The 13,325-nt window shown below is 45.7% G+C and overlaps 1 protein-coding gene across 1 annotated transcript in view; it reads right to left on the reverse strand.

The window, feature by feature from the left end:
* DUSP27 (dual specificity phosphatase 27, atypical) overlaps positions 1–13,325 on the reverse strand; it is a 34,107-nt gene that overhangs the window by 4,214 nt on the left and 16,568 nt on the right. The window contains exons 3-5 of the mRNA XM_029229938.1: positions 10,202–10,296; positions 6,834–7,065; positions 4,520–4,737 (exon numbers count right to left, since the gene is read on the reverse strand). Coding sequence (XP_029085771.1) covers positions 4,520–4,737; positions 6,834–7,065; positions 10,202–10,296 — 545 coding nt within the window. The remainder of the gene's footprint in view (positions 1–4,519; positions 4,738–6,833; positions 7,066–10,201; positions 10,297–13,325) is intronic.

A 13,325-nucleotide genomic window follows, 5' to 3' on the forward strand; every position in this document is an offset into this window, starting at 1 on the left:
TTTTTTTTTTTTTTTTGTGGTACGCGGGCCTCTCACTGCTGTGGCCTCTCCCGCTGTGGAGCACAGGCTCCGGACGCGCAGGCTCAGTAGCCATGGCTCACGGGCCCAGCCGCTCCGCGGCATGTGGGATCTTCCCGGACCGGGGCACGAACCCGTGTCCCCAGCATTGGCAGGCAGACTCTCAACCACTGCGCCACCAGGGAAGCCCAATACAAAAATCTTTAAGAAAATCACGATCATATTCTTCACTAGGGTTTTTTTTTTTCTTTTTCTTTTTTCTTTTCCTCGCTATTCTAGGTCTTTCAATCATTAGTCAAACATTTTTTCATGTTCCATTACTATACTTGCCACTCTTTTTAGGTCAAACTTGAATTTATCAGTTTTATTCCTAAGGAAGTTGTGTCAGTACGGAGCAAGATATTTCAGGTTTGGACTGACCCATACAGAGTAGAGTGGGTCCCTTGCCACTCTTTTTCTGGGCACTGGGTCTTCACTGATGCCATCTGAGCTTGCAATGTGGGTGGATATATCACACAGTGAACTCAAATTATCTTTTTTATCAATTGAAACCTATAAAGCCTTCTAAAAAAACTGCTATCAAGCCATGTCTCTCTTATCTTGCAGCATTCTTAAAACATAAAGATAACTCTACAAATTCCTATTGACGTTTTTGGTAGTTATAGCCTGTTCTTATAGGCTAACAGAAGCTTTTGCAAGTCTCAATTCTACCATTCAATAGATCAGTTATTCCCCAGCTTCCCCCTCTGCTTTGCATCCTTCATAAACATGACAAACATGCCTTCATTCTATGACTGTTTAAAATGCACCCTGGGACCACTAGAGATCTCCCTCCAGGCTGTCATCAATCTATTTGTCAACAGTCTTCGGGGATATTTGTTAAATCAGTTAAGAGTCCTATTTTACAATATGGGCTGGGGGTGACTTCTATTATTATATCTCAGTACCAGTTAAGACCATGTCTTTGTCACATAGAAGGCCAGAGACCAAGGCAAGACTTGAGGGCTCTGAGGTCCAATAATGCTGAAAGGCCTTAATGCCAAGGGCCAGCAGCCACTAGGGGGAGGTAAGCAAGCAGAATCAAAGCCACTAAAAGAGCATCTACAGATTCAATGTCTTATCCCCTCCCTCCTCCAGCTCAGCTCACCCAGAGCAACGAAAGGATTTTTTATTTTCTCTGTTAGGCACAAGGCCACACTAATGTATAGCTTATGCTTGACACAACTCGAGGGGACGCCTTTAACTTTGAAGTCAAAGTTGATTTGTTTGGTTATGATGAAAACTCTCCAGCAGTAAAAAGTCTTGAGGAAGGTGGTCTTTTTTCTAATTTGCAGTTGCCATCTTGATTAGCAGCAGGGCTGATGGCGGGGGGACGTGGGGCGGGGTGGTCTGTCTCGATGTGCTTAAAGATTCGAAGAGTACAACTAGTGGAGAGAGCCCTGGACTTGAGTAAGGCTGGGTTCCAGTTCTCTCACACTCTCAGTATGCCTTTATATGGCAGGCATTTGTTTTGTATCCTCCCAATTCATAATTCTGCTTTTCCTCAGAACTTTCCCCCTCTCTGCATCCCAGGAAAATGAGAAGTACTTGCCCAGAAGCCACCCCCCTTGCCACTGTGGACAGAATTTAGGGTAGACAAAGGACCAGAGTCTGACAAACGAATTTTCTCTCCAGGGAACGTGGAAATGGAACTGAGGCAGGAAGTTAGCGGTTATTGTCAGGCCTGTGGTGGGCCATGCTCTCTGAGGTAGAAAGCGGTGATGGAACCAAGAGTCCTGAGGCTGTCCAGTCCTTGTTCCAGACCATCCTGGGGCCACCTTCCTGTCTTTGGATTTCTCCTTGTATTGCTGTAATTAATGCTTTTGTTGCATTTTGTTAAGTAGTTTCAGATGCTTTCTACTTACTGGCAATCAAAGGAATCTTAATTGTTTCATGGTGGCCATCACTTAACCTGATGAGCGGGATTTCCCAATTTGCAAAATGTCAATACCTTCTCAAGGGGTCATTGTGATTATTATGTAAAATGTTCAGAGCCAAGGGTATGTTTTGCCTTCCTCCTTGTTAAGAACTGACTCGGAAGCATCCTAGAGTGGAGAAAAACCACAGAAACTAAGGCTCAGGAGGTTAATTCCAAGGATGGTGACAGCTGTCTGCCCCGGGGTAGGGGTAGGAAGTGCCCACAAAGGCTACAACCACTGTAAAGGATCCCTGCCTCGCAGGTGTGCGGAGACTAGGGAGGGTGAGCCTGAAAGCAGCTGATAGCAGCAAGGGGAGAGGAGATGGTCTGCAGGACGCACCGGCCGGGCAGGTGATGGGGACCACCCGATCGACCCGGCAGAGCTGCTGCGCTCGCCCGCAGGCCCTGCGGCACCGCTTTGGGTCGCGGGGAGAACCTGCTCTGGAGGGAGTGCTGCCGTCTCCCTCTCCCCGAGACAGGACACTTGCCTGCTCCGGCCTCGCAGCTCTTGGACGCCCAGCCCGCCGCCTCCCTGCCACGCCGCCACCCTCCGGGCAGCTTCACCCGCTTCTGGGGATGCGTTTCGGCTCTGCGAGCCGCCTCACTCGCCCGGGATGCTGCTCGAGCCCCGCCGGCCGGTTGCCGCGGCTATGGCTTCCCTCGTTCGGCCGAGAAGTGGCCGTCAGCACCCGGCAAAGCAGCGGAAGAAACCCCATCTCCCACAGACCCTTGGCAGACAAGTCCACTTTTGTCAGAAGAAACACGTTCTTAAAAGTAGGTTTTTTAAGCATTGAAAAGGGGAGAAAATCATTTTATATAGATATATAATTATTATATACATAACATTTATAAATTATAATTTAATAAAAATGTATACATATATAAAAATATTTCCCCTCTCTGTCTCTCTCCCTCTTTTTTTTTTTCTCTCTCTCTCTCTCTCTATATATATGTATCCATTAAAAATTACCCTTCCTGGCCATTGGTGATGATAGGAAATGTCCTTCCCAGGAATAGTTAATAACATTCATTATAGTAATGGCTGCAACTTTTTTTTTGCGGTACGCGGGCCTCTCACTGTTGTGGCCTCTCCCATTGCGGAGAACAGGCTCCGGACGCGCAGGCTCAGCGGCCATGGCTCACGGACCCAGCCGCTCCGCGGCATGTGGGATCTTCCCGGACCGGGGCACGAACCCGTGTCCCCTGCATTGGCAGGCGGACTCTCAACCACTGTGCCACCAGGGAAGCCCTGTATCTTTTTAAACATTTATTATTTACCCAGTTCTATGCGAAGTAAGCCCTTATATGCATTTTTACAATTTTAATCCTCACAGCAATTTTAGGAAAATTAGATCTATTTGTTCTATAGATAAGGAAACGGCGGTTCCTTGTATAGAGAGAACATAGCAAATCCTGGACTGAAGCATGGGTTTTTGGGCACCAGATCCTGAACTCCCACCCGCTCTCACTGCATTGGTTTCAGCCTCTCCTCATTGAGATCCTCATTGAGATGGATGTCCCATCAACTCTCTAGATAGTCTCCTATCATCCCACTTAGACTACAGTGACAGCCTCAGCACTGCTCTCCTCACTCCCACTCTCCCCTCCCCTCCCACCCGGTCTTGCCTTCAAAGCCCAGGGAGTGAGTTTTCCATAATGCAGATCAGATCAAGGTGCCTTTCAACTCCCTTACCTTGGTCCTCAACTTCCTGCACGATGGACCCCTGCCACTATTATCTACCAGGCTAACCCACACTCGCCTTGTGATTCCTGAGTACACCAAGCTTATTCCACCTTAGGAATTTTGCACTGGCACGTCCCTTGGCCAGGAATGTTCTTCCAATTTTTCCATGGCTAGTTCCTTCTTATCACTCAGCTTAAACGCCCCCTTCTCCGAGAGGCCTTCTCAACCACTCTTTTTTTTCCTTCTGTTTATTTATTTATTTACATCTTTATTGTAGTATAATTGCTTTACAATGGTGTGTTAGTTTCTGCTGTATAACAAAGTGAATCAGTTATACATATGCATATGTTCCCATATCTCCTCCCTCTTGCATCTCCCTCCCTCCCACCCTCCCTATCCCACCCCTCCAGGCAGTCACAAAGCCCCGAGCTGATCTCCCTGTGCTATGCGGCTGCTTCCCGCTAGCTATCTACCTGAGGGAGCTAGCCAGACACTCCAACATATCATTCCAGTTCTCATCTCTGCCTCACACTGATCAGTATCTGACATTTTTCTTTTTCTTTCTCTTTTCTTTCTAATTTTTTCTGTCTTCACTCAAGGTAAGTATCAAAGGCCAGAAGCTTTATCTGTATCTTTCACCACAATGCCTAGAATAGCACCTGGCACATGTTGGGCCCTTAATAATTACTTATTGGATGAATGATGGTCCATTCCTTTCCTCTTGTCCTAGAATGAGACAACAACTGTCTTAAGACAGATGACCTCCAGACAGCAGATAACCTGGAGGTTTTCATAACATTCCTTTTGTCCTTCCTCCCCCTGTGGAATTCCAGCAGCCTGGAGCAGACAGACCGCCTCACCTCTATAGGTCAGCAGGGCTTCATCCAGGAACTCAGCTGCCTTCCGGAAATGCTGGGAGATGTTCACCTCAGGGAAGTCATCGACCTCCACACCCAGGTACTGGATCTCCAGGCCAGTGTAGAATTCAGGCCCAGTGTAGACGCCGGTGCCATGAGCAGCATTCAGGATGTGGGTAATTCCCAGCCTCTTCAGCCTCCCCTTGTTCACAGCCACGCTCCTGAAGGGAAAGAGGCAGAGGCATTTTTTTGCCAGAATCAGAACTAGAAAGGTGCCTTACCACTGAGATTGGAAGCCTGCTTCAGCCAGGTCAGGAGGGCCACAGCTGGGTGAATACCTCCTTCTCTGCTCACCCATGTGTCTGGGGCTCACCGGAAATACTGTTTTAAAAAGGGACCGGTGACTTAGATCTGGCGAGAGAGAGAAGGGACGGGGTTCTGGGCAAGGGAGGACAGGAGAAAGAAGAGAACAAGACTGACGTGTAAGGAAAGCTTTGATTGGCCCAGAGACCTCTAGGCTAAAATTCCATGCCTTTGGGATGCACAGTTATCAAGACACAGAAGTGGCAGGCAAAAATAATAATAAAATGTGTGCTTCACATTGATATGGCATGCTATATTTTTCAAAGTGCTTTCATATGCATTAGTTTATTTTATCCTAATAATAAACTTAAGAGGTAGACAGGACAACTATTCTTTTTGTTTTATAGGTATTATTATTCCCCCCCCATTTTTATAAATTGGGGTATAGTTGCTTAACAATGTTGTGTTAGTTTCTGCTGTACAATGAAGTGAATCAGCTATATGTATACATATATCCCCTTCCCATTTGAAGACTAAAATTGAATCAGATAGCTTTTATGACTTGTTCAAAGAAAAAGACTCTGAATAAGAACTGGGGTTCAGGGTTTCTAGTTCAGAGCTTTTTTTTTTTTTTTTTTGCGGTACGCGGGGCTCTCACTGTTGTGGCCTCTCCCGTTGCAGAGCACAGGCTCCGGACGCGCAGGCTCAGCAGCCATGGCTCACGGGCCCAGCCACTCCGCGCCATGTGGGTTCTTCCCGGACCGGGGCACGAACCCGCGTCCCCTGCATCGGCAGGCGGACTCTCAACCACTGCGCCACCAGGGAAGCCCCCAGAGCTCTTTTTACTGCAGCGGAATAAATAGAGCTTAGTTTAAAGAGGCCCTGACGACAGTTGCCCAATAAGGAGCAGAAGCCTTTAGCTGGTGATATCTAGAGATGCCCAGGGTCCCTGTTGATCACAATGTGAATGTTTCTGGGTCTACAGAGCTAATTAGGGATCACTCAGGACTTGGTGCTCAGCTCTGGGAATCAGGTCCCGGGCAACCAATTACACCACAGTGGAGTACAAGACCCACTGTCCAAAGCTATTTTCCCTACTGCCTGCCCTGGGGACCCCAGATTCCCTCCCTTGCATCTAGATATATGGGTAATTACATTGGGAAAAGATCTTATTAAGTAGCCGATAGATCAGCAAAACGAATTTCACAAACCAGCCTATTGCTACCAATTATGCACCGGCAAGATCACAACTAAAGCACCAGGATGTGAGTGAGCTGTTTTGGGTTTTGTTCTGGAAACCACTGATAAACTTTTGAAGAATAACATTTTTTTCTTATTATAAAAATAACACATGTTTACTGTAGGAAATCTGTACAATTCAAAAGAAACCTAAAGAAGAAAATGGAAATCACTTACAGAACCACCTCCTAGAGAGAAGTACTATAAACTTTTTATCACATTTGTTTCCAATTTGTTGTCTATGTAAAAGCACATATACACACAGACATATACACATACTATATATATTACTCAGTTAGCATCATATTATATATATTTGTTTTATAACCTCTTTATCCTCTCAATATATTGTGGACACTTTCATAAGTTGGTAAATATATATAAAATCAATATTGTCAATGGCTCCAAATGTCCCATTATGTGGTTGTTATGGATGTCATGGGATGATGGTGATAGTGAGGCGTGTGTTGGCAAGGCTCTGGGCAGGAAGGGAGGCCCAGAAAAGGCACCTGGAGGGGCCAGGCTATGATAGAGAGCCCTGGCAGAAGGTTGGAGGATAAGCAATCATGCCAGCATTTTTGCCCGGGGATCTCCGTGTGCAGGTGGGTGGGTGGGGCCATTCTCCAAGTTCAGGGCTGGGAAAGCAGTCAGGCAGCAACAGTTTGCTGGAGGGAGCTATTGAGCCTTTGGTCAAAGTTGGGGGACTTTCATCTCAGGCACTACCCAGAGTGGTAGGACAAAGGATCATGGTCCCCCCCCCAGACATCAGACTCACTTCTCTGCTATAAAGACGTTGGGCCAGACCTCATCCACCTCATTCCAGGGAGCCTCTTGGCGGTCTTGGGCCAAGGCCCGCTGTAGGTCCAGGATGCAGGGAGTGTTGTACAGGCTGGTGTCATCCATCTTTTCCCTGACACGGTTGTACAGGTCCTCCACAAGCAGCTGCTCGGCAGACTCCAGCATGCCTGGACACTTTGCCTCAGCTTTGACCCCCCGCGGCTTGAGTTCTAGGGGGACAAGGAAGCATTCTCATCAAAGAGGAGGAACACAAGGGCCTTCCCTGCTCCTTGGGAGAACCCACTCTTGGCCCATTTGCTGCCAGGACTCTGCGTATGGGCTGAATTCACTCAGATCCAGCAGGATCTGATCTGCCAGGAAGAACTTAATGGGGACCCAGGAGGAGCCTGCATTGGCCTGGACACTTGTAGTCAGGGTCAGCAGCATAGGTGTACTGGGGTGGGAGAAGGGACATCAGTTTCCCTCATTTCCTCCCATATTTGTCTAAAGCTGGCTGATAATCTCTTAGACCAAGGTCCTTAAGTAGCTGGTGTGTGCCCAATTTATACTTGTAAATCCCACAGTGACCCACACAAATTAGATGCTTAGAAGCGTTTACCAGATGAATACATGGCATTCTTTAGTAACATGATTCATTCTATTAGTTTGACTCCTTTACACGTGGAAGGCAAATAACTCTGGGAAAAGTGAAACTTTCAGCAGTCACTTATGCTAGGTCACCTTCTAATACACCTTTAATTTACTTATTTAATTTATTGTCTGTTTCCCCCACTAGAGTGTGGGTGCCTGTGGTCCTCAGCCTCCCAGCTCTCTGACAGGTGGCAAAAGTTTCCTATGAGCTCTGATGCCAGTCACAAAACATCACTCGGGGCCTTTCTGACAACAGCCCAGAAAAGCTCAAATTTCGAATGAATTCAAATTCTATTCACCTGCCCCTCGAGTGAAACTTTATCTTCTCCTCCTAATGTATTTGCTCCCAAATTATCAAATTTGGAGGAAAGTAAGATCTTTCCTTTCTCTAAGAAGGTATACAAGAGAGCAAAACCTTTCCTTTCACTTTGTAGCCCAAAAATACTGAGTAGAGAGAGGGAAAAAGAAGGTAAGTAGGAAAGGAGTGTCCTCTGTGTTGGCCATAGCCTCTTGCTGGCACCACCTCTTTCCCTCGTGGGTGAAGAGTGCAGCCACGTTTGGCAATAGACGTGGCCCCGCCCTTCACAGAATGAGCAGGTGTCTGTAAGCCGGGCTGCTCAAGTCTGCGGATCCAGGAGTCCTGGGTTCTGCCCAGGGCTGGCAACTTCATTTCCCTAAAGCTTCCGTCTCCTCTCCACCCTCGTCTAAACCACCTGATGTGCACCCACATCCCTGCACAGGTCTCAGCTCTAAATGTTCTTTGATATCCGTTTCAAAAGCAGGAAGAAGAAAACCTCTGTAATCCCAGTGCTCTATTTTGCTTAAAAATAGATGAAGCGTTCCTATTTTCTCCACCACTCTTGGCTCTCCTGGGGTCTTACATGGCAAATGTAAAAGCCCCTTTCTTTCCCTCCCCTACTTAGATATCTTTCCTCTACTACATGGAAAAAAAAAAAACAAAACACTCCCCACTGCCTCATTAAAATATACAGCAATGTCTTCCTCGGCTATTTATATAGCAGGTTATTGTTTTGATTTCTTCCCCTTCCAATTTAAAAACAAATGTCCCAGCCCCTTATCCCCACTGGGAGCTCCTACTTTCCCTAGGTCTCTGCTCCACGCTTCAGCCGCATCAATCCCTCCCATTTATTTCTATTCACTGAGGCTTCTTCAGAAGAGAGTAAAGCCCAGACATTTCTCCTTTGCACTCTGTCAGATGTGTGGCGTATGCAGACTTTCCTGAAATTGGAGGGTTCTTCGACATCCATTTTTACCCCTCTAATCACTACTGAGTAGGGCAATGTTTTGAAGTATCACTTGGTACATTTTCCTTTTTTCTGTAATTTATTCTTTTTTTCTTCCCCCACCATCCTTCAGCCGCTCGGACTAAAGAAACTTAGGCTTAATGCCTAGAAAGGCTTAGGGTAAAAAAAAAAGGCATTGCTCAGCTTCAGGTCACAGTATAAATGCTGAAAGTCCCTAGCATCCCATAGACCTGAAAGTGAAGCTTTCAGAGAGAGGACATGGTTTTCTCACAACCCCTAAACCTGGACTTTTACTTATCAAGAGCCAAAGCCTGGAGAGTTGTCCAGAGAGTGAAACACAACGCAAGGGTGTTGCAAGATGGAAGGTTAGGGAAATTCCCAACCACACAGGAGGGAAAAAGAACTTCCAGAGTTAGGGTGGTGCTGGGAGCAATTTAGAAAGAACTAGACTGGGATCAAGACACCTTGGCCTGACTTGGAGCAAGGTAACAGTGACCCCAGGTAGGGTGATAAAAGAAAACAGAAAAAAGTAGTTACTTGAGAAGATGGGGCCTCCTAGGGTTCCCAGATCAACAAGCAACATCTGTAAAATATCTCACTGCTCAGGAGATCCAGATGTCCTCAGGGACCCTGGTGGGGACACAAAGGGCCTAGGGACTAAGCAAGACCTGGGGCTACATGGAGGAGTAGCATGTTTGGTTCTCATCACTAGGGAAGTGATCACGGCCACCAGCTGTGGATGCCAGATTAAGCCCAAAGGCCAGGTGGGCCCTGTGTAATTAACAGGACTGCCTTATCTCACCCCACCCATCCGGAGTGAGAGAGACACCAAGTGCAAAGGGAGGAGGAGAAAGGAGAGGAACGAAACTGTGAAAGATTATTTGCCCAAAATTGATTAGGAAAAAAAAAATCCATCCAATTGGAATGAGTATCCTTGAATGAAATGTAGTATGTTTTCTGCTCTAAATATTTTTGTGTAAATATTAACATCTTTTGCCACCCCACCTTTCCTTACCTCCTCCCCATTCATATTTCACTTTAAACACCGTCTTTAAGCACTAGTGGAAATGCAGATTTAAATCTAGACATCCCTTTGAACAGAACTCTCTGGATGCTATTTCTTAGGCTCTCAGGCCTGCATCTCTGGCATAAGCCATCGCAGGGCCCCTGAGGTTAACTGAAAAACTGAATGAGGGGCCCTAGGGGCAGATTGGAGCTGCCTCCCAGTCTGTTGCCTAGAGAACTGTGCACACTGAGGCATAATAATTTCCACCTCTGTCCCATGAATGTTGATGAGGAGGGCTTGGAGGAACTGCCTTCTTTGGATCCACTCCTCTTAATGTGTTGGGAAGCATGTGAGAAGCACATTGACACCTTCCAATGGCCCCCCTCCGAGAGTCTCCAGATGACCCTTGGACTCTCCCTCCTCCCACCCAGCTAATGGCATCACCTTCATTGATGATCTGTTTAGCTGCAACAGCTGAGGAGAGTTGAATGGGCTCCATGAAAATGCTTTCTGTTTCTGCATCTGAGACCATTGAGTACCTAAAAGAGGAGGATATTCACGTGAGATGACTCTGGGCAGCATCTGAATGGGAGGCAATCTTTTCAGATAAGAAACCTAGGTCTGATTATAGCCAGGAGTGGAAAACAATGAGATAAAGGGAATGCCTTCCTAAGTTTAGGGAACCTAAGAATGCAGAATGCTGGGTATGCTATGGCTTACTTGCCTATTTATTTTTAGAACAGAGTTGTCACCTTGATGTTTAATGACGTGGTAGCCTGGGTTGTGAAGGGAAGAGATTGGGGAGAACTCACGCTGATGTGGCTTCACTTTCTTTGTGTGTTCCTCCCCTTGGATGTACTGCTGCTCCTTTTTCTGTGCTTGTTCCTGCTCCTCTGTTATCAATACTGTAGGATGTCCCTAACGGGGCTTCCAGCGGGGTCCTGCTGGATTGGTGGACTGGGTAGGCTGCCACCATTCCTTCCATGCCCCGTATCTTCTCCCTGCTTGAAGGGCATGGGCTGATGATGACGAAGGGCTGACACAGCACCGAGGGGGACATAAAGATGCGCTCAACTGCACAGTCCTGATTTTGAACACAAGAAATCCAGGATCAGCCTCAGCCCAGGGATGCCATAGAGTAATTTAGGTAAATGTCAATTTCCCGGAAAGAATTCAGCAGAGGTGTCCAAAGGGATCTTTGAGGATCATGGTGAATCAAGGGCAAAACCAAGGGTTAGGACCATACTACAGTGGTGGGTGCCCTCCTCCCCAGTGGGTTCTCCTCTTTTCCAGGTGTTGTGGTGAGCTTTGGGTCTTTTTTGCTTGGTCTTCCCTTTATGTCCAGAGAGGATTAAAAAAAGGCGAGAGGACTTAATGGATACTTTTTTTTTTTCCCAACAATTCCATCATGCCCCATTCGTTTTATAGTCAGAACTTCCCTGCACCTCATCCCCTAGCAATCACTGATCTGTTTTCTTTCCCTATAGTATGGCCTTTTCCAGAAGGTTAAATAAATGAAGTAATACAGTAGTCTTTTGGATCTGGCTTATTTCACTTAGCAAAATGCATCTAAGAGTCATCTCTTCTATTGCATGTTCTTATTGCTGAATAATATTTCATAATTATAAAATAATAAAATATTAAATTATAAATATAATCATAATTTTATAAATTTATAATAATTTTATTAATAGATTATTAATAAATTAAATAATAATTTTATATTTTATAATAATAAAATATAAAATTATACAATAATAATTTGTTCCTTCTTATTGCTGAATAATATTTCATTTCCTAGGCACCTCACACTATTGCTGCCATCATTGTCACATTGCCTTGAGTCAAGATTGTGTATTCCAGAGGAAAACATGACACACACACTGCTGATTTGGTAGTAGTTTGGATTCTGGTTTTCTTCCTCAATCTGCCTGAAACTTTTTACTTTTCAGAGTCCTCAAACAGCTGCTGTAGCCTTCTGTCCAGATTTTATAAGGGCAATCCATGCGAGAGTCTAGGTGGAGGGTGTGTTTGCCATCTTACCCAGAACTAGAAACTTGTCCATTATCGTTTTGCTTTTAAAAGTCATAAGTCAATGTGTTTCCTGACGCTTGTAATTGACCTATTTTATCTCTGTGGAAACCTGTAGGATCTTCTTTGGTTTGCAGTGTTTAGAAATTTCCCAGTGATGTTCCTTGGTCTGTGTTCTTCCACTGTGTTGGGTATGGATACCATTTTTTTTTCTTATAAATTTATTTATTTTATTTATTTTTGGCTGCGTTGGATCTTCGTTGCCGCGTGAGGGCTTTCTCCAGTTGCGGCGAGTAGAGGCTGCTCCTCGTTGTGGTGCGCGGGCTTCTCATTGCGGTGGCTTCTCTTGTTGCAGAGCACGGGCTCTAGGCGCACGGGCTTCAGTAGTTGTGGCTCACGGGCTTAGCTGCTCCGCGGCATGTAGGATCTTCCCGGACCAGGGCTCAAATCCATGTCCCCTGCATTGACAGGTGAATGCTTAACCACTGTGCCACCAGGGAAGTCCAGGATACCATTTTTTTAAAAGATTTTTTTTTATGTGGACCATTTTTAAAGTCTTTATTGAATTTGTTACAATATTACTTCTGTTTTATGTTCCGGTTTTTTGGCCACAAGGCATGTGGGGTCTTAGCGCCCCGACTACGGATCGAACCCACATCCCCTGCATTGGAAGGCAAAGTCTTAACCACTGGACTGCCAGGGAAATCCCTGGATACCATTTTTGAGTGCCTTTTATAAATTTAATCCTGACAAAACTCCCATAAAGTAGGTATTATTATTCCTGCTTTAAGGTGAGGAAACTGTGGCTCAGAGAGGTTAACAAAATTGCCCGAGGCAGTAAATAAGTGGCAGGGCTAAGTTGCAAAAATAGAGCAGTGCTGTCTGAGTCCAGTCTTCTCTCCACACAATACACTGATACCATTTCGATTGGAAAGGGGAGGTGAGTTGGTTGGTGGAAGAAACCCCAGCTGGATCCCCAGGCCCAACATAGACTTTGACAGAAAAGTACTTAAAGAATACTTGTTGAAAGCATAGATGGATGGATGGATGGATTGGGTTGAGTTGAGCTGAGTCCAGCTGAACTGAATGGAGCTAACTTGGAATTAGATACGTTTAGTTGAATTGATTAGCAGAATAATTCCCTTGTAGTAGGCATCCACATCAGATTTCCCCCCTGGGAAAATGATGTGATCAGAGCCAGCAAGGCTATGAAAAAAGAAATGTCTCTGACAGAAAAAAGGAGTAGCCTATGACTCTAACCAGGACGTGGCTAGACCTGCCCATGCAGGTCAGCACAAGGTTGTATCATCATTGGTAGTTCCTGAGGGATTTCCAAGAGCAGTTGTGTCAGATCATTCCCGATCTAGCCCAAGTACTCCCTGTGACCAGAAGATGCATTTTCAAAAGCATGACCGGGGAGTGAGGGTGAATTAAGGGTGAGGTTTGTGAGATAATATCCTTGGATACTAAAACTAGAGAGCTTTTTAGAGGTCTGGTTGCTTGGTAAAGGTAATAAAGAATAGAACACCTGGTTGGG

Source organism: Monodon monoceros, unplaced genomic scaffold (assembly GCF_005190385.1).
Source record: "Monodon monoceros isolate NGI ecotype Baffin Bay Population unplaced genomic scaffold, NGI_Narwhal_1 Super_Scaffold_18, whole genome shotgun sequence".
In the NCBI taxonomy this organism is placed as follows: domain Eukaryota; kingdom Metazoa; phylum Chordata; class Mammalia; order Artiodactyla; family Monodontidae; genus Monodon; species Monodon monoceros.